The following is a 23,116-nucleotide window of genomic DNA, read 5'->3' as shown; positions in this document are numbered from 1 at the left end:
TTTTTTTAATAATATTATTTATTTAATTATTTATAATTTTAAAGTTCTCTGATGTCTGCTACATTCATACTCGTTTTACATTAATATTATTTGATAATTATTAATATTTTCACCAAGAATAAATGCAAAAAATAACTTATTTTATTTACTGTTCCGGTATTAGGACAACCGAATTCCCGTATTGGGACAAGGCTATTTCAGCGTTCCGGTATTGGGTCTTTTGGGTGTCATAGAAAAAAATTTTTTTTTTATATTAAATTTAAGAAAAATGAACTAATTTGATTATTTTTGAATTGGTAAATATCTATTCTATATGATGTAATAAATTATTTCGGTTTATAATTTATTTCAATATTTTTAAAACGATAAAAATCAGTCATATACCCTTCGTCGTTCCGGTATTGGGACATTTACCTTATATTCAGAATGAACAAATGTGAAGAGAAAAATTACAATACAAAAAAAAAAAAAATAAAGAAATAAAAAGTAACATAATTTATATTTACAGTTATTTATTTAGTTACATATATCATAATTTTTTATCACATTTTTACTATACATGAGAACAAATAAAATATTTACAGATTTATTGTTTTCATATTAAGCAAACTAGTTTAAATAAAATTTTTTAATGAACATCTAAAAAACGTATGTATAAATAAAATCCATAAGAAAATTATTCATTACCGTGGGAATTCAACTATTGACAAAATAAATATTATTACGTACATAAATATTATAGGTACATAATTATTTACAAATAAAGTAGAGGGTCAAGTCTTTTTTTTCTCTCAGTTGATGTTTTTGAATAAACCATCGTCATTATTTAATAAAAATATGATTTTTTTATCGTGTTGTATCATAAGTTTTAACTGGCGGAGGAGTTGGTAGAGTTGAAAGTGGTTTGGCAACAGGACAAAACTCTTCTTGTGGTGTATGTGTGTATAATTGCAATAGAGAAACTTTTTGCATTAAATAATTGTCAAATATAGGATTTTTTGGATCAAATGGAATAGGCCATTTTAATGGATCAACTGCCGTTCTTACCTAGAAATAAAATAAAATATAATATAATTATTAATTATTATTAAATTAATAGTCAAAGTGGCAATCAAAGACAAGTTACGAAAGTTCTTGATTTTTTTCTTTTTTTGACTATAACATATTTTTTTTTTTATATTTAAACTTATAACTTGGAGTAAGTTAGATTAATCATATCAAATGGATTTGTGCTGTAATTTGTTGATTTTTCTAAATTCTTAATCTTTTACTTCACGCACTACAAGCATGCGTGACGTCACTCTTGAGGCAAAATTGAAAATATAAACAAATATATGGTAAACGACGAATTTATGCATTATAATTCCTTTTTAAATATTGATTACTGCCAGATACCTTTATGATTAATGGATACATTTTATTTAAAAAAAAATAAGTAAATTATTTCTATAAAATGACTACATTACATTGTGCTACAAATGGCAAAGTTGCATCTCTTATAACCTGGGCAGCATAGATCTCTTCACGAGAAAAAATTGTCGGGAAAGTTGGCGTAAGAAACGAAAGATTAATTTTCAAATAAGAAAAAGGTCAGAGGTATTAAATTATTTTTAAAATCTTTTGTTTACATTTATATACTTATTGCCGATAGAAAAATCAAAGATCTGAGGCCAAAACAAAATAGAAATAGAATGTTCCATGTGCAATATAATATGATGGATATTTTTACCACTCATGGATATTATTAACCTACTCATTTTTTTTCTTATTCTATAATCTCATTATGTTAGAACGATATACGTTATGATTTTTTAATGATTATCATTGATGAACAAAATTTTCAAGTTCACATAGGCTGAAAATCTGAATTTATTTAACAGCTGGAGATGATAGTTGATTTCAATATTATTAATTATGCAATCATCAGAACGACGTGGCCCAACTGGTTACATAAAATTTGTATGAATAGTGAACACTTTACTGGCTTGAAAAATACCATGTGAAGAAGAATCGATAATAGAATAATTTCTTATTCAAGTGTTTCATAAATTTTCATTAAGATTTTGATTATACCATATACTAGAGGTGTTCGAATAGCGTTCAAATTGAATTTTTAAACGATTCGATAAATGCGAATTATTTGTAAATTTCTAATTATTTGATAAATTTGAATAATTCGTAAATTTTCGAAGAATTCGTAACTTTTGGAATTATTCAATCATTTTTAAACTATTTCTTTGTTGCACAATTCGAATCCTTTGAATAGTTTATTTTTATTCTGAAGCTTTAGAATAATTCAAAATTTCCAAGTCATTTTCAAATTTTCTACATAATGAAATGATTTCTGTGAATAAGGAGTTTTTCTTTTCAGCGGAGTGATTTCGGAGTGAAGCTGATTTTATTTAATCTGCGTTTACTCCACAAATTTTTTACATAGTATACAGTATAATGAATATCAATTTCATCGAACTTTAATGACTCCCTAGAGATCGTTAACATCTCTTCAGATTGAAGTGTTAGACAATTCTAAATTTGCTTCAAAAGTTTTATTTTCTTGAGTACTTTTTGACATAGTTTTGAAATAAAGCAATAAAAACGAAACCACAATAGTTTATCATAAGTTTTTATCTGGAAATTTTTAATTATTTGATTCTAAAACTAATGTCTGATATAATGAATACAATAAAATAAATAACGTCATGAACCAAAAATCATAAACTTCCAAATAATTTGAAAATTTACGAATTATTCGATTATTTACGAATTATTCAAAAATCTTCGAATTCGATGCGAATTCGTGTCTAATAATTCGTTAATTCGAATATTCGCACATTTCTACGATAGACATTTGACGCAGCAATTTGTTATTTTTGTAACTTTTTGCCGTCCATGAAAGGAAGTTGAGAAAGTTAACATATATTTTGGTATTTAGTAATCATAAAAAATAGAGTATACATATATATATATATATATATATAAATTGTGATTGATTGCTAGTTTAATAATATTATTCATAATCTAATGATCAATAAAAATAAGTTGTAACGGAATATATTACCAGATCTCATTCTTCGAATTTTTACTATAAAAATTCTCATGGTATCCGCGAATATCCGTTTCTATTTACTATAGCACATTTTGGACGTACATTTTGATAATTAGCACAAAATGATGAATGAGAATGTGCTAGATGTATAATTACTAGAGTGGTCCTTATTTGAATAATTTATTATTATTTTTAACATAGTCCAATCGAGTTAGGTCTGAAAAGTAACCTATGCTAGTCATAATTCCTGGTCGACTAATTTTTTCACAGAATGATTCTAAATATGCTAAAAGCGCGACAACCGAAAAAAATCCAACAAAAAAGTGCATTGTAAATATGTTTTTTCATAACAAAATGTTCAAAATTCCGGTTGTACGCAAATATTCAACAAACTATAGAACATGTATAAGAAAAAACCTTAATAACATTTAAAGAAAAAAAAAATTTGAAAAATTTTTATTTTCTTGCTGAAAAATATTTGTATTTTATTTAACGAAAAAATGAAATAGTCATTCCATTTTTATACTTATAAAAAACAATTAAATGAATCAATTTTTATCTTAAATGCTATTTAACAATATTAAAAATTAAATAAATGTTCTTTTCCGTAATTTATTTCATTTTTTATTAAAATCGATTGTCTAACTATAGAGTCAAGTCGCTAAAGTCCATAGTTTCCGAGTTATAATCATTTTAATAATTTGAAAAATAAAATATCAATTGTAATTTTTTTTTTTTTTCATATTATATTTTTCAAATTATTAAAATGACTATAACTTGGAAACTATGGGCTTCAGCGACTTGACTCTTAGGACTTTTTTTAAAGGGAATAAAATTTCCTATAAAATTTTTACCAGCATTTTTATTTTACTTTCATTAGTTTGCGTTCTGCAAGCCAATAAAGGTCAATTTCATAGGAAAAATGAGTTCCGCAACGGACACAAGTGAAACAGCTGGAATAAAAGCTAAGTAACTACGGGTACTTTTGAAGTACACCAAATGCCCTACAATTTACGACCAAAACTGCGTTAATATTATGAAACGTCGCTGAGTATTAGAAAGTTAAAAAAAAGTAACTTAATTTACGTGTATTTTAAATGGGAAATCTTTGAAATCAAATGAAAAGTACTTAGCATTGGAATTAAGAGCCTATATTTCATGAGAATTTTTTTTTTTTTTATGTAGATTGCAATTTTGCTTGGGCACTTAAAAGATAAAAAACTTTTGCGGAAATTAATCACCTTAATATATATATATATAAATTTTTTAACGAATGGTATTTTTGAACTCTACTCAACTAATTATAATAGGTTGTGACATAATTCCTTGAAAAATCGACCATGAAGACAAATACAATAGTTAGATTTTAGAAAAATGAACTTAATTACTATTTAATTTTTTCGTTAAATAAAATACAAATATCTTTCAGCAAGAAAATAAATAGTAATTTCTCAAATTTTTAATTTCCTGAACGAGCGCACGCGTAGCTTCGTCATGCTTCGGCCAGTTTCAGCGTCGGAATAGTTGATGTATAAAAAATAACATCGAGTTAACAAGAAAATTAATTAACATTTAAATAGTTTACAAATTATAGCTCGTCGGAAATTAAATATATAGAGGCTCATTTTGTTCATTTTTTTTCTTTAAATTTTATTAAGGTTTTTTTTATCCATGTTCTATAGTTTGTTAAATATCTGCGTACAACCGAAATTTTGACCATTTTGTTATAAAAAAACATATTTGCAATGCATTTTTTTGTTGAATTTTTTCGGTTGTCGCACATCAGACATATTTGGAATCATTCTGTGAAAAAATTAGTTGGCCAGGAATTATGACCAGCAAACTTTTTATCCCGACTGAACTAACAGCAAAAACAGAAATTGAATGAATTGAAAAAAAAAAAAAAAAAAAGTTTAAAATTTCGTTTTTATCCGCTGTAAAAGTCATTGGCAAGAAATAAAACTTTCTTGAATTTCAAAACCAAAGCTTTTATATTCGATAGAAGAAAAAACACAAATCAAATGCAAAATAAAACTTTTAAAAACTACATATTTAGACGAATTCGTAATATGATCTGTCCATATTTAATTAATTTCTTTTCCATAATAGAAAATAGATTAAAATTAAAAAACACAATATGAAATTTTTTAACAAGGACCATTTTGGTAATTTTCATTTTTATAAACGCATTCAATCTAATATTTTTTATCGGACAAAATATTTACCTGGTTGGGTAGATTAATTTCCAGTAGCTTAGAATCGATAATCGAATCGATAATTAATGTTAAATCCGTCGTTAATGACTGGACACGTTTAAACGTAGCTATCAGAGCAATAGGAAGGTATCCTTCAGAGTTCATTTTCCGACGCATAAAGAAATCACGTTGTAGGTTTTCTTCACTAAAATAATATTCACTAGAAAATAAAAAAATAAAATTTAATGAAATAAAATGAACAAAAAAAAAATGATCAATTCGTTAATCACAAACAATTACTGAAAATAATTCATTTCACTAAATGTTTATTCAGTTTGATGGTAGATTTCGTCATTGAAAATCAGTGAGACCTCCTAAATCATCATTTAATTATTAACGGTTAGATAAATCATATTAACTAATTGAATTGAGTTAATCAATTTTATAGGTTCTTAATGATTAACATATTTAAATTAATGTTTATCATGGCGTTAACTTACATCTGTTTTTTTATATATTCTTTTCGTGTTGTTGAATTTAAATTTACACCATTGAAATTATTCATATAGAATCCTCCAATGAAAGGTATTTTGTATGATGGAACAGGAACAGGATGATTTTTTTCAATCTACAAGGATAAATAAAAAATATTTTAATTATGTTTATCGATTAATCAAAAAATCTATGAAAATAATAAGGAATTTAGAAGAATAAATATCAGACTATATGTATTTTACCGACAATGGTAATTCAACGGGACTTACAATGAAATCAAGTAACTATTAATGTTTTAGTTAAGTGAATACAAAAATAATTACCTGTTCATTTTTCACGAAGGATTCCAATTTTCGTATTCCAGATTCAGGCTTATGTTTTCTTGCACGGTGTCCTGTGTTTTCTCGTCTTTTAGATTTTCTTTCGTATCTGTTGTGTTCATTATTATCTAAATATGTAAAAACAAAAAAATGCTTCATTATTCAGTTTATTAATTAGTACCTACTCAATAACAATTAAAAAATAATTTTCTTACAATGTTTTCGCAGTCTGTGTTCACTATTTCTATTGCGCGTATGTACTGTGTTGTCTTCTGATTGTTGCCATTTAAGGTTTGTAATCGATCCCTGAATTCTTGCCAAGTTATTCTGTACTCGTTCAGTTTGTATTCCAGTATTTTGCGATGACTTAACTATTCTATCAACGTGTCTGTGTGACTGTTCCACGGATTTATTCCACGGATTCGTTAAAGGTAAAGGCGCAGGAATATATTTTACTGACTTAACAAAATCTTTATTTTTAACTACAATAACACAATTTTCTTTATCTTCATATATTTTTACATTATCGCGATATCTTTCAACGTTTTTTCCACTAACCAAACTTTTACATTGATCTTTAATTATTTTTCTTTCATTTAAATTACGTTCTAAACGATTAAAATGATTACAACTAGATTTATCACGATCGAAACGATTTTTTGTTTTTTCCATCTGTTTTTCTTTCCTTCGTATAGATTTGGGTTTAACAACTTCAAAATCTTCATTGTAGAATTCTTCATTATGAGAGTGGTTTTCGTGATTATTTAACGAATTTTCTTGATCTTCATTATCGATTTTACGAAGTTTTTCATAATGTTTAAAACGCGAGTTTAAAATGAGTGCATTACGTTCTTTAGGCACCGTATTGGAAGCCATTTTATTAAAAATGATTTTTCTTCTTTTAAATTAAATAAAAGTACAAAACAACTCGAAAAACATCATCAAATTTTTCGATTTTTATTAATATTTCTTTTTTGATAAAGAAAAAAAAATCAATTTCTATTATAAAAAATTAGTTTTACAAATGAAATAAAATACATGTCTAGCTGGATAGGTTATCCCAACGCCAATTAAAGAGCTAACTAATACGTGTTGCGGAAATGATTGCATTTACTTTCAATGTTATATACTCATATAATTTTTTAGTCATTATATGTACAGTAGAATTTTATTAATTAGTCAAATAAAAATTAGTACGGTTTTTTTCAACCTTAAGTGTCTAAATTTAATTTAACTTACTTAATATACGTTTAGAAAAATTATGACACGTGTACGATGCGTTCTAGTTGCCGGTATATGATGAACAAGAATGAATGTATTTAGGTATTTTATGCATTACTATGCTGCATACTACCCCCCTGATATTGCTGAGCAAGTTCTGCAGTGAAACATTTTCGGCTAACTTAACAACAAGTTTCTGGCAAGCCTTGGCTGGATAGTACTTGCGTGCAAGTTGATGCTAATCAACTGCCGTCAGCTGAATGTAACTTGCCAGAAAAACTTGCCGACAATTTGAAGTGAAACTTTCAATCAACTTAACGTCATTGTCTGACGCAGCCCTCTCCAACTCCCCCACTCTTTTGAGTTCTTAGTGACGCATGCTTGAACTAATCCGATAGGCAGCGAAAGTAGTAACTGATGGCTATTCATATGGGTTAAAAATAAGTTCAAAAGCGCGGGATATTCCAATGGCGGGTATAAAATTTAAAATAGTGAAAGGGAAAGTAACAAACAAACAACAATTTGGAATATTTTTAAATTAATAAATGTCCATGAAAGTAACCTAAAAACACATTGTATATAAAGACATTTGAAGTCTTTCTGTACATATTGTTAATAATTATATTCCAATAGTACACCTGGGATGTTATTTGTTTACAAAATCAAACAATTGTCTACTTTTTTCAGTATCATATTTACATTAGCCATTTAAAGAATAATTGAGAAAAATTATATAAAATCGGATGAAGGTAAAAACTAAAAAAAATTAAAGTTATTTTTTGTTATAATTAGGATTGCTTTAACATAGACAATTGATGTAATTGTTATTGATCTATCTGATGAAACGTCTCTGAATATCAGTTGATATTTTAAGTGTTTTTTTTTTTGTTTTTCATGTTTTGCAATACTATTTTATATTAATAAACTAGCAAAGAGAACTACCCTGTTTAAATAAAACGATTTACTCAATGATGAATGTACATCTATATAGTATTAAAATTGAATTGTTTTAACCTAAAGTTAAATTTGACTAATTCTGATAAGAAGTATTCTTATAAACATCTCCTAGCCAATGTTCTATTGATCAAAATAAAAAAAAACCAAATAGTAGATTTTTCAGAGCACTATATAGAAAGAAAAAAAGTAAGAAAAAATTATTATGTGGAAAGTAACTCGAAACCACCAATAGAATCCAATAGCTTTCATTTTTAACAAAAGTAAAAAGTTACCATTCCATAAGTAAAATGTACCATCATAAATTAAAAATTACTACCAGTGAAAAATGAATCAAACATGGCCATGTATGAATACTCCATGCATAGCCATGTATGAAAATTGGCCAGACATGGCGATATATGACTTGATATGACTATGTATAGAAATTTTAACTAAATTAAAAAAAAAAAATTTAGTTTAGTTTTGTTTTGTTTTTGTTTTTTTTTTTTTTTTAATTATTTTGGCGACGCAGAGATTATCAGATATGCGAACAATTGAATGTCTAATCGAAATGCAAATTTTTAATTCAGAGAATAAAACGCTAGACTTATTATTGACCGCACCCGCTTTAGTAGGATTCGAACCCGGGACCTTCCGTACGAGAGACCAACGCTTTGACGACTAGGCTATATGACTGATAGTTACAATAAAGTTTAGTTGTGCTACGTTAGGTTCAAAGAATACAATCACTTTCGATAAAGCAAAATATAATCATCAATATGCTGTTACTGATATCAAAAAAATTTCCTATTTTTTTAACATTACAACATCTTGTTTATAAGTAATTGTAATAGTTAGCTAAATTCGTATATATATATATACATATATATATATATATATATATATATATATATATATCCGTGAAAAATTAATCATACATGACCATTCATGACCATACATGGAGCATATATGGCCATACATGGGCATACAAACTTTTTTAATACAGTCATACATGAACCATACAAGGCCATGTATGGCCATGCACATCTGTATTAAAAAAGTTTGTATGCCCATGTATGACCATACATGCTTCGTATATGAGCCATATTTGGCCATGTATGATTCATTTTTCACGGGTAAGCGTTTATATCTTTACAGACAAAAAATGCGTAAGTTAAATATTTTTCAAATTATGAACATTCACAAATTACTTTTTTCTTTATTTTCTTATTATTTATTGAGGTTATTGGGTTCTCTGGCTTGATACTCGTTCTAAATAAGGGAGGTATATTGCTTTTAAATCATTAAAAAAAAAAAAGAATAAAATCGTAAATTATAATCCATTGTCATTAAATATAAATTTGAGTATACCGGGGCTTATAAATTATTTTAGAAAATTTATTTGCGCACGACTATATTTTCCTTTACGCATAAAATAAACAATAGCATTCTAAACTCGTAAAATTCTAATCCTAAATACTATTAGGCGTTCAATGGCATAAATTCACGATTGACTTTGCAACAGATAATTGTAAGTACTGTGACATTACAGAAAACTACCCATCATTTGACTATGGCGAACATATCTGCGTCAGCTTGTTCAACTTATAATACACGTACACAGTTACATGCTTAAAATTTTTATTTTATTATTTTAACACTTAGTTTGACGGGCCCGTATACCTAAACAACCTTTGCTACCTCAGTAACTACATTACTTATCGATATAACAGCCACTGAGATTTAGCGATCTCCGAGGACCATAGTTAATGTCATGAACACTTTATATATTTAACTTCAAAGAACCCGAACATTCTAATATGCAACGTCTACAACGAAATATACTTTTCGTTGTACATTTTTGGTATGGGTTCAATTCTCAATACAATCAACTATTTTTTTTTCTTTTTTTTTTATCAAAAAAAATATAAAATGAAAATAAACAATGAAAAGATTATATTTTGTCAATTTTTAGAAACTATTAACGACATTGAGATGAATAAATAATAATTCTGTAAATCCTTTCTGTAAAACCACAACATATTATTCAGAAAATTTTTTAAAAAACGAACGAAAATAAAATTCATTAATATTGAAAGATACAATATTAAAAGGAAAATCAAAAACATTTTAATGTTTATAATTTATTATTTGTTTACTTATTTCTTTTTAACTCCGCAAAATTACTTTTTTCAATTTATTTCTTGTACTCTCTAAACATGAATAAGTGAAATAAGTAATACTCACTAATTCTGAGTGTCAATCGAACCACTTTTGGAAATTAGTGGTTCGGTTTGCACTTGGAATTAGTGAATATTCATTTATTTTTACTTATTCATGCTTAGAGAATAATGATAAATAAAATAATTTTTAATGTTCATGTATTTTAATGCATGAAGATTATTTTATATAACTTTTCTATAAGTTAACAAATATCAAGTTTCGTATAATCTAAGCAAAAAAAAAATCAGATACTTTAACCCCCGAATACCTAATCTTACCAATGAGCTACTTCATAGGGATAATTTATTGCACCTATTCAAAGTCAAAGGTGATTTGAAGATCGGGTGAAGGAAAAATTGTAAGCACCGCCCTCAGCCGTATCATTGATGAGGAATTTGAGTGTACAGAGGATTTTTAGCATTCATTTATTTAAACAGTTCCTTCCGATGAACAGGTGCTTGAACTTTGCTGAAAGCTTTATTAATTTCATTATAAGCTTAGATTTTTATCCAATTTTCTTAGACATATATTTTTAAAAATGTCTCATTGTATGGTTCGTAGATGTAATTCAGGTCACGGGAAGAATCGAGAAAAGAAAAATTTATTTAGTGCACCGAAAGATCTCGATTTGAGAAAAAAATGGCAAATTGCGATTCGTCGAAATGATATTGAGTTGAAAAGTGGATTTCGAGTTTGTGAAAAGCATTTTTTACCTGATCAAATTCGTTATCAAAGAATTTTACTTGATCAAAATGGTGCAGTTTTAGGTGTGGTAAGTACATATGTATTATATATGTTCAATTTTATAATATTGTGCCCTATCCCCGGCTACTTTCTTAACTTCTAAAAAATTGGTGATGTGAAAATAGATACCTATAGATTTATACACTCATTTTGGTGTCAATGATTTTGTATAAAATTGCCACAGTGTAGAATTTTTAATTAAATTTTTATAGATAGTTTTTAAAATAGCCCTCGGTTTACACAAGACTCTGTGTACGATTTGAGGTTGATGGAATATAATATTTCCCGTATGAAAAAACAATATATGGTTGAAATATGTAAAATCATATATGCTTGCAACAAAAAAATATATGATATATTATATTGTATATTATGAAAAATCATACAGAGGTTTTGGCCGATTTAATATAAAATAATATACAGTAGTAAATATATATATTTCATATATTTAACTCATATGCTTTTTGTATTAAGCTATGCATACATTTACATTAATCTTATAACTTATTGCATTAATATATTTCCTTTCATATTCAAAAAATATAAAATTTTTATATGAAATGAATTATATTGTAGCATATAATTTATATTATATATGGCACCACATATTTTCTTAGTTATTTTTAAGCAGATATTTTATTCGGTGTATGTATATGTATATGGGTATATTATATATTCGCATCAAATTAACTATAATTTTGAAAATTCTAACTGCAATTTAAAGAGTATATTAAAATTTAGATCTAATTTAATTGGAGCTGGTCATACGAATAAGAAACTTTTTTATAAGAAAATGAAATATTTAATAGTTTTTTCTTTTAATAGTAACTTTCGTTTTTAATTTTACTAACCTGAGTCGAAATTTTAGACCTCATAATTAAATATAAATAGTGCGTGGTAAGTTAAACACACTTTTACAATAAATATGTATCGACAAAATAATTTCAGTATAACCTAAAAAAAAAATTTTTTGCTTTCAAGAATTGCTGAAAATCGTTCGAAAAAATTATTTTGTATTGAAAAATTATCACGATGTTTAAAAAATATTTAATTTAATATTATTCTCATAAGAATATTTTTTTTAATAACATAAATAATCTATTTAAAAAAATAGTTGAGAAAAATTTTTAAATATAGCATTATAACTTTCTAAAATACCCTTTTCTTCCCGATGTGTTGCATGTGCAATAAATTTATTTCTATAAATTTAATTAATCTTCAACTTTAAATACAACATATTTCAAATATATATGCTTTATTAAGTAAACTGCAATGCATGTGATGTTTTCAAATTGAATCTCGTGACCGCGTATTTTGTTTGACCCATATGATCTGTCATCAGCTACTACTAGCGCCACGTGGTGAATTAGTTTTCAAATGCATCAATAACGAATAGTCTTGGGCCTAATTGGTCACCACTGAGAGCGCTCAATTTAGTTCATAATCCAATGGCGAACTAGTTCGTTCGTTTAGTTCATTAGTTCTTTTTTTAAATAATTTAATAAAAACAATAAATAGAAAAAAAAAATATATTTATGATTAATGCTGGTTCTGTTTATTTATGAAACATAAAATTTTTTATTTAAATAAGAATGAAAAAATAAAAAATTTATATTAATAATTAGTCAACAGCTAGTCTCGTTGAGTAATGATCTAATATATAAAAATAGTCTCTCGCAATATCAAGGCGCGCACAAAAAAAGTAAATAACTCGGTTGGTCACATAGCGTCAGTGTCTAGTAAAACCGACGCTAAAAAAAATATAAAAAGAACTAAGAGCGAGATCATCGACGAACTAGTTCGCATAGTTCACCTAAAGGAGCGCTCTTCCGACCTAGGTCGCTCGCGAACTACCCAAGACTAATAACGAACACTATTTTTTAACATGGTTAAATGGAAAGGGTGCCATCTTTTTGTCCTAACAACCAGTTCTTTCGAGTCAAAAAGTATTTCGATTGAATATTATTTCCGGTATAGTTAAGAGTCAAATGATGTTAATAATGACTGTATTTATTTCTAGTGGATGTTTGAGACAGATTTGTATTTAGTCAGTTGCATTTAATGTTGTTTCCTTTAAATACAGATGGCTGATAGTAGCAGTACAAGATGGTGACTTAGTAATGTAGAAAGATGTCAAATTATGAACAGTTGTACATCGAACTGATGTTATGTATTTGCATACAGTGATTAAGTCGGACATAAAATGTTACATGTGTATTTGTTGCTATCATGAAAAATAGTCACTAATCTATTAAAACAACGATAATTTAATGCATTAGTATTTTATACTTTTTTTAAAATGAGTCAAGTTAATTGAGAGCAGTTTGCTTATAATGCCAGTTGAATTTTTGTCTAGCCTTATTTAAGTTTACAATAATTTCGAGTCAGCGATTGTATGTTGCCAACGTACTTGGTAGCATCGAGAGTTGTAGCAAGTGGAGGTTTATGCTCGTGCGATTTAGTGGTAGCAGTATATTATACCAAATTAACTTTATACTAGAGTACACAGCGGTACCAACTTTTTTAATTTTTATATCTCTGAAGGTAAAGTAGATCTCGAAAGGTAACTCTAATATTATACGCGGGTAGGGATCGGAATAAGAAAATTTAAATTCATATAAAATTTCTATTAAAACATTTATTAACAAAAATAAAGACATTAAAATTTACGACTATCATTAAAGATTGTTATTTTGATAACTGTATTTTATATTTTCTTAAAAATAGATAATTTAATTAACATATTTTTTAATAATTTAAAATATTTTATTGTCATAATATAATTTTTACTTTATTCGAAAAATTTAATTATTTACACATAAGTTACATAACAAAAAAGTAATAGTTAATTGAGAAAAAGAAAATTATAAATTATAAAATAATTGATTTACTAATTATATCAATATTATTCAAATAAAATATTAGTCTTCACTTTCTATCCATAAATAATAAATAAATTATTTAAAGGAAAAAAAAAAAACATTCGGCAACAAAATGCCCAACATTATCAAAAAAATTTACTTAAATCATTCCTTTAACGATACAAAAACATAAAATAAATTTCACAAAGTGTAACATTTTAATTTCTTAAATTATTCGATTTGGCGTGAAATACGCTAGAATTCGACACTCTCAAAAAAAAGTCTCTTATCGCTTTTTGATACATCCATTCTTTTAAAAGTTATTTAAGCTTGATGTCTAATTTAGATTAAATTTTCAGATGTTTTAACTTTTCCGGCGAAACTATCAGACTTATTACAAAATATAATGAAACCTTCTTTGTAGACAATTTTATTCTCTAAGAACTATTTCTAATGAAGTTCTTCGGATTCCGCATTGTTTTCTACTTCTTTTTATGTTAATGTCAAGCACGTAAAAAAATAGTCTTCTGTTCGATTTTAAAAGCTTGGCATAAAAACGAAAATAACTAGGAAACAATGCGGAATTCGAAAATACTTTATTGGAAATAATTTGTAAGCATAGAATTGTGTACAAAAAATGTCCCGTGATATTTTGTGATAAATCTGATAGTTTCGCCAAAAAAATGACAAAATTCTGAAAATTTAATTTAAATTCGACTTCACGCTCAAATAACTTTCAAATAATTGGATTTATAAAAAAAAATGATAAATTACGTTTTTTGTAGAGCATTCAATTCTCAACAAAATTATGTCTGCAGTTTTTTCCTACGGCGAATTGTTAGCTAGTAGGACTGCACATCTAAATCAGCATAACCGGTTAAAAAAGTTAAGTAGGTTAATTAGCTGGCTCGCTCGTCAGCTTAGCTAATTTAACAGATTAACTTCATTAGCTTGGCTAAGCAGCCAAATGCTTCACCGGTTGATGTATTTCCAATAGATTTTCTAAGATAATTCTTAGCTAATAAGCTATGGGAATTTGAGTTAACCGGCGAAGCATTTGGCTGCTTAGCCAAGCTAATGAAGCTAATCTGTTAAATTAGCTAAGCTGACGAGCGAGCCAGCTAATTAGCCTACTTAACTTTTTTAACCGGTTATGCTGGTTTAGATGTATAGCCCTATTATCAAATTATGAAAATCAGAAGACGGGAATAGTATATTACACAACTAGGGAAGTAAAGTAAGAAATGTCTTAGATCACATGTTTGTTGACCTCGGCTTCACCTCGTCCAACAATTACAATGACACTATAAAAAAGAAATACTTACAATTACACCAAGATAAATCAATAATGAGTTTCATAAATCGATGCTCCTGATATGTTATTAGAAACTTCTTTTTTTATTAATTATTCATTACGAAAATATTTTTTTTTTTACTGCTATTTTTCATGAATACATTTTCAGTACTTGTGACTTACTGATTGTTTATTCAATTCAAAATAAATGTGATATAAACAAAAAATACCATGAATGCATTAAGGTTAAATATAATTGATTGACTATATGTATTTTTTTTTCTTTTTGGTTATCGTCTCTATTGGGTTACGTACAACTTACTGCTGTGATTGTATTTTTTTCCTTTATTTTAGCTGCTTAGCTTCTCATGTAGTGTTGACTATATGGGCGTGTTCAGAAACACACTCTGAAAGAGAAATATTCAACTCCTGCGTTCAGAAATATCCTCTAGTCGAACCAGAGGTGCGATTTAACATTACAAAGGTACTAATCACACCTGGATAGGTAATTCTTCACCTCCAGAGTATATTTCTGAACACGCCCTATGTATTGTATCACCACGATCTGCCATGTTGACTACCCTGCTTAAAAAATCCGATAGATTCTTATAGCTGTATGTATAAGACCCTATACTTAACTATAGCACTTCTCTTAGAACTCATTCATTCTTATAAAATTTCTATAGGAATGTATGAGGATCTATTGGTTTCAATGAGATTTTCTAAACAGGGTACACATGTGCAAGTTATTACATTCGCGCCGAACAAAAATTACTTTTAAATTCTCAAAAATTTCAATTCTTCTGACAGGTTTTTTTTATATTTATTTTTATGAATTATCTACTGATGTAGTTTCGATAAAGAAAATTGAAATACTAAAAAATATTTTTCTTACGAGGAATTACTTACACTCTTTTATTAATCATTTTTTCAATATTACTTTTCTATCTAAGTAGAAGATTTTTAATGAATATTTATATTTGAATCTAACGACTAATAATTTTACAAGGTCGATGACATGCATTAAGAGTACGGTAATATTTTGGATCAGAGTAAAAAATTATTAGTGCAAAGAAAATATTTTTTATATTTTTAATTTATTATTGTATAAAATATTGGAAAATACAAATACGTTAATTTTATACATCGATGTGATTAATACCACTTTATTTTTGTTTATAGATCAAAAAACAAAAATAAAGTGGTATTAATTTTAAGAATTACTTATAACACATTCATTATTATAAATTTTACCCAACTTTAAAGATCATGAACATCAATTTCTAAAAAAATTTAAATCCTGTATTCTCTGCCCAGTTTTAGAGTCTGTTAATGGTATTCTGAGTACTTTGGGTGGTAGGGTCAATGTTCTTCCCAAAACATGTGAATGTTAAGTCGTCGATGAAAAAAGTGAAGACTAATATTTTATTTGAATAATATTGATATAATTAGTAAATTAATTATTTTATAATTTATAATTTTCTTTTTTTCAATTAACTATTATTTTTTTGTTATGTAACTTATGTGTAAATAATTAAATTTTTCGAATAAAGTAAAAATTATATTATGACAATAAAATATTTTAAATTATTAAAAAATATGTTAATTAAATTATCTATTTTTAAGAAAATATAAAATACAGTTATCAAAATAACAATCTTTAATGATAGTCGTAAATTTTAATGTCTTTATTTTTGTTAATAAATGTTTTAATAGAAATTTTATATGAATTTAAATTTTCTTATTCCGATCCCTACCCGCGTATAATATTAGAGTTACCTTTCGAGATCTACTTTACCTTCAGAGATATAAAAATTAAAAAAGTTGGTACCGCTGTGTACTCTAGTATAAAGTTAATTTGGTATAATATACTGCTACCACTAAATCGCACGAGCATAAACCTCCACTTGCTACAACTCTCGATGCTACCAAGTATGTTGGCAACATACAATCGCTGACTCGAAATTATTGTAAACTAAAATAAGGCTAGACAAAAATTCAACTGGCATTATAAGCAAACTGCTCTCAATATATTTGCCTCATTTTAAAAAAAGTATAAAATACTAATGCAATAAATTATCGTTTTTTTAATAGATTAGTGACTATTTTTCATGATAGCAACAAATACACATGTAACATTTTATGTCCGACTTAATCACTGTATGCAAATACATAACATCAGTTCGATGTACAACTGTTCATAATTTGACATCTTTCTACATTACTAAGTCACCATCTTGTACTGCTACTATCAGCCATCTGTATTTAAAGGAAACAACATTAAATGCAACTGACTAAATATAAATCTGTCTCAAACATCCTACCGGAGATAATATTCAATCAAAATACTTTTCGACTCGAAAGAACTGGTTGTTAGGATAAAAAGATGGCACCCAATGGAAAGTCGGAGAGGTCTGACGTTAACACTTGTAGTCAAATTGAATAGAAAGTTGCGGACAATTTACTGTCAACTTAAAGGTAACTGCTTGCTCTCCAACACTTTCCTTTATAAGTCGGTTATAACTTTTGAACGGATAGATTTATCGATAAATGATAAGAGACCTTTTTTGTAGAGCGATCAATTTTCTACAAAAATACGTATTAGTCTATTCGATCCATTGATTTGTTAAAGATTTAAAAGTACTTAAAGCTAAAAAAAAATCTGGGCGTCGGTTGACCCTGCGGGCCAGTCCCAAAACTTCCCGCTGTTTTTGACCTCAAAGAGCTCGAAAACATTAGTGTAGATATATTTTCGAGCTCTTCGAGCTCGAAAATGCTATCACATGCAATTGTTTTTTTACGATCTTTTCAAGCTCTAACAAGTTACCTGTTATGCTGAAGTTTGAAAATTTAAGAATGGAAAATCATCAATGAAGCGGTTTTTAAAATTTAGTTCCTGATTATATGTTCAGTAAAATAAGTGTATTGAGGCAGAAATCAATGTCAGGGATCGAAATCAAGATTTAAATAAGTTCTGACTTATGCAAGAAACAATAAAACATGAAATATCCGATAAAAATATTAAAAACTACGTTTTATCGATTTTTTTGTTGATAATATAATTTAAACTAAAAACCAAGTTCGATGACATTATATAATCAAAAGAAACCATAAAAAAGATGAGTTGGTATGATATCAGGCACATTTTAGTACGTTACATTATGATTTATCCGGAAAAAATAACATAAAATGTTATTTTTTTAACTTTTTAACGCCAATATCTTTTGAACTAATCAATCGATTTTGATAGTTGACGTGGCAATCGGCATGTTTTATTGAATTCTAGAGCTGATTAAAATTTGAAATCGATCGCGTCAGTCGTTTCGAAAATATTTAGAAAAAACCGTTTTTGACCATTTCTTTCTCCCGCGATAACTCTCGAACGAAATCTCCGATTTCGATGTTTGAGGTGGCAATCGACGCGTTTCATTGAGTACTACAGCTGATTAGATTTTGAAATCGATCGTATAAGTCGTTTTTGAGAAATCAATAAAAAACTAAAAAAAAAATTTTTTTTTTCGTAATTCGCAAATATTTTCGAGTCTATTCGATCAAATAATCTGAAATTTTCAGGAAAGTTGATGGCCAACAAGCTCTTTCGATTGCTACCTCAACCATCCAAATCGATTCATTAGTTTAAAAGTTACAAAGAGTTTACAAACACACACACACACACACACACACACACACACACACACACACACACACACACACACACACACACACACACACACACACACACACACACACACACACACACACACACACACACACACACACACACACACACACACATACACACACTCGGACATCATTCTGAAAATAGTCAGAATAGCTTCCTAGGACCTCAAAACGTCGACATCTGATGAAAACTCGATTTTCGAAAATCGGGGTGAAAACAATAACTTCCCGAAATATTTGAAAATCGTCGATTTTCTTAGCGAGAAGTTAAAAAAATGTTCTCATGTTATTTAAATGGGAAAATCGAATTTTTCAACGAGCTCGGTCTGTAATCGACATAGAATTTTTTTTCTTGCGCGAAAAATTTTTTTTTCGTGTTGAATTATGGTTTTTTTCACATGCACTTAAAAAAAAAAATTTTGCTCTAAAATGACGCACCCTAATAGGCCCATATCTTATTATATATGGGTTTATATCAGTCATGTCTGATCAGATCTAGTTATGTATTAATTCATGTATAATCATATATAAGCCTATATATGATCATATATAGGCAGATATGATGCAGATCTGATCAGATCTAATTATATATAGACCTATATAAACCTATATACCTTGATACATAGTTCGAGACATAATGTATTGGTCAGACATGATCAGATCAAATTATATATAACGTCATGCATAATTATGTATGGAGGCAGATATGATTATATATAATCATACATAAATTGATGTATAATTATATATAATCATACATAATTATATATAATTAGGCAAAATCATTTTTTTCCGGGGATCTTGAATAAAAAAATTAATTTTGTCATACTGAATATATATTATTTAACTAAAAGTCATAACAATTTATAACTTTCGTCGGGATTACTTTAAACACTATTGATATTGACATAATTTCCACAATAGATTTATCACTCCAAGAATGTGCCTTCAAGATCTAATTATGATCTTTTATTTATAAAAATGAATATTAAACGTTAATTTATCACTGTATTATAAAAAATAGTTTAAGAAAACTATAAAGATTGTTATTTTTACATTTTATAGACATTAATTAGTTTTATTAATGCATTAAAATAAATATTAATTAAATATTGATCTATCTATATATTATTAGTTAAATTTTTTTACTTACATGATAATTATTGCACAGATTTAATCGTCGTACCTCCTAACGTAAACAATGTAGTTTAGACTCTAGTTAAAAAATGGCTTCCTCAGCCACTTATGGCTAAAATATTTTTTTTTTTTAGTTAATATATTTCTATGTTTTGTAAATTGCTATTAATTAGGCTCAAAATAAATGACTGTAAATTAAGAAAAAATTTATTTTCTTACTAAACTTATAGTTTTTTAAGGAAGTTAGAAAAAAATTGAAAAGGTCAGAAACTGGGCCAGGCCCAAAAACTGGGTCTTTTACCTTATAATACTTAGCCACTTTTTCTACTGATTAAAAATATTCATTGAAAAGGATTGAAAATTATTTCAATTCTTTTCAATCCATACGGAGGTTTTGGAAAGTATTGAATGGATTTGAAATTTTGATCATTTGAATACTTTGTAATTCTTAAAATGGAATTCAAAAGTATTGAAAGAAATTCAGTCTTTCATCATTTCAATACCTTCCAATATGGAATTATTTTGGTATTGAGAAGTATTCAGAAAGATTAAAAAATTTCAATTCATTTTAATCCTTTTCAATCCTACAGTCGATCCGAAATATCGAGCTATTTAGGTATTGAGAAGGATTCAGAAAGATTCAAAAATGTTAATTAATTGTAATTCTTTCCAATCTTTCACTCGATCCGAAATATCGAACTATTTAGGTATTGAGAAGGATTCAGAAAGATTCAAAAATGTCAATTAATTTTAATTCTTTCCAATTGTAACCGGGCAGCGTTGGTTTACGACGTGACAGTGCGGCTCTCTCGCTGTCTCAGTCTTGATTTGGTCTTTCTCTATCTCTCTCATCGCAGCCTGATTGCCGAGTTTGGCTGAGCTAGGCGTTAGACCACAAGGGATGATTCCACGCAGCAGGTGACCGTAAATCGGTCATGTGCGCATAATTAGGTAGGGGTCATCGGAGGTTGGGGCCTAAGACGACTAGATAAAAGAGACGATTCGAGTTCAAGACAGGATTCAAGTCCAAGCTATCGACTCAACGACTCAAGTTCAAGTGCTCGGCTAGTCTGTCACGCTTAAGTCAATCTATTGTTCTGCAAGGGATTTCTTAATTCGTCTTAGTGATTAATTTTGTTGCAAAGTGGTTTACGAAAACCAAAAATTAGTGAAGTTCTGCCTGAGTGATCTGCCAAGTGTCAAGTCCGTCAGCAGCCCAGCAGTAAAATACGCCGAGGATTCACCATGCAGCGACGCCCGATACCTGCAGTACGTCGCACTCAATAAATCCAGATAAGATATATTAAATTTGTATTCATATCTCTCTTCAACGCGATCTAGTAGAAATAATTATTGATTTTATTTTTCCCCGTGTCCATTAAATAATTGCACGTTGAATAAAATTTACTTTATTGTTAATGGACATTTAATCTATTTCGAAAAGAAATTAAATTTATATAAAGGGGAATTTTGTAAATATTTGGGGATTTGGTTAAATAAAATTAATTATATATAATAATTGAATTAAGTCTTAAAGAAATTACTTTCATCACCAGTGTCTTTGGAATAAGTTAAATTTCAGCCGCGTGTCCGGTCAAAACGAGTCGACCTACTCTCTGAGATCTATTTCCCGCATTTCAGAACCAGCGATATAATAATTATAAGTTATATTTATATTTAATAAATTAGTATTAATTAATTATTTAGTCGGGAAATTATTTAACTGTGGTTCGTGGCTACTGGACACGAAGTAGCCAGGGCCCACCGTTATACAATCCTACACTCGATCCGAAATATCGAACTATTTAGGTATTGAGAAGGATTCAGAAAGATTCAAAAATGTCAATTAATTTTAATTCTTTCTAATCCTACACTCGATCCGAAATATCGAACTATTTTGGTATTGAGAAGGAATCAAAAAAATTCAAAAATGTCAATTCATTTGAATCTTTTTCAATCCCACTCTTAACTCGAAATATGGAACTATTTTGGAATTGGCAAATATCGAGAAAGATTGAAAATATCAATTCTTTTGAATCTTTTTCAATTCCTCGGAAGTTTAGAAATTCTAATATTATTTTTGGATTCAATCCCTGACGGTTTTAAATCAGCCTGGAATCAGCCTGGAAACACCCTGGGAGTGGAAACACGGTGGAATCACGGTGGATCCAGGGTGGGTTTGTGCCATTTTATCACCGTGTATACACGGTGGTTACATGGTGTTTTCACGATGGTAACACGGTGTACCCACCCTGATTCCACGGTGTATTCACCGAGATTCCACAGTGTATCCACGGTGTTTACGCGGTGTACGTGGAATCACGGTGGGTACACCGTGTAACCACCGTGGAATCACGGTGATAAAATGACAAAAAACCCACCGTGTAACCGCCGTGGATCCACCGTAATTCCATCGTGTTTCCGGGGTGTTTCCAGGGTGAATCAAAACCGCGAGGGATATGATTGAAAAGTATTAAATTTATGTCCAGATAAAAATAACGTTGGGGTATAGAAAGTATTCAAAAAGATTCAATTCTTATCTTTTTCAATACTTTTCAATAAGTATTTTTAATCAGGGCGATTTGCATTTAGCCACATTGCTCTTTAGCCACTTTCATTCGTAGGATTTCTTATGGTACCCTACTAAATATCAGAAATTCGCGGTGTTGGTATTGATTGTACGCGGATAAACAACAATATTTACAAACATATATTTCTTATTAAACTATTGTACCTAATAATAATCATCAAGAAGGTAAATGTCCCAATACCGGAACGATTTGATAATCATTATAATATATTTTAACTCATATAAGATGAACCCTTATTAAAAGAAACGATTAGAAAACAAAAGTTTTCAATGATTTTTAATGCTTTTCACTTTTAAATCGCTCTTCTTATGGGAATTGGATATTGCAAATCGTTTTGAATTGTTTCTTTTAATCAGGGAAATTAAATAAAAC

The 23,116-nt window shown here is 28.2% G+C and overlaps 1 protein-coding gene across 1 annotated transcript; it reads right to left on the bottom strand.

The window, feature by feature from the left end:
* Positions 1–583: 583 nt before the first annotated feature.
* LOC103569664 (uncharacterized) lies at positions 584–7,571 on the bottom strand. Its single transcript, XM_008547059.3, has 5 exons — positions 6,272–7,571; positions 6,060–6,184; positions 5,742–5,869; positions 5,272–5,461; positions 584–1,047 (listed from the first exon to the last, which is right to left on the bottom strand). The coding sequence occupies exons 1-5, from the start codon at positions 6,930–6,932 to the stop codon at positions 847–849; spliced, it is 1,305 nt and encodes a 434-aa protein (XP_008545281.1). The 5' UTR covers positions 6,933–7,571; the 3' UTR covers positions 584–846.
* Positions 7,572–23,116: the final 15,545 nt, after the last annotated feature.

The sequence above is a fragment of the Microplitis demolitor genome, chromosome 10 (assembly GCF_026212275.2).
Source record: "Microplitis demolitor isolate Queensland-Clemson2020A chromosome 10, iyMicDemo2.1a, whole genome shotgun sequence".
In the NCBI taxonomy this organism is placed as follows: Eukaryota; Metazoa; Arthropoda; class Insecta; order Hymenoptera; family Braconidae; genus Microplitis; species Microplitis demolitor.
This window is presented reverse-complemented; position numbering and strand designations above follow the sequence as displayed.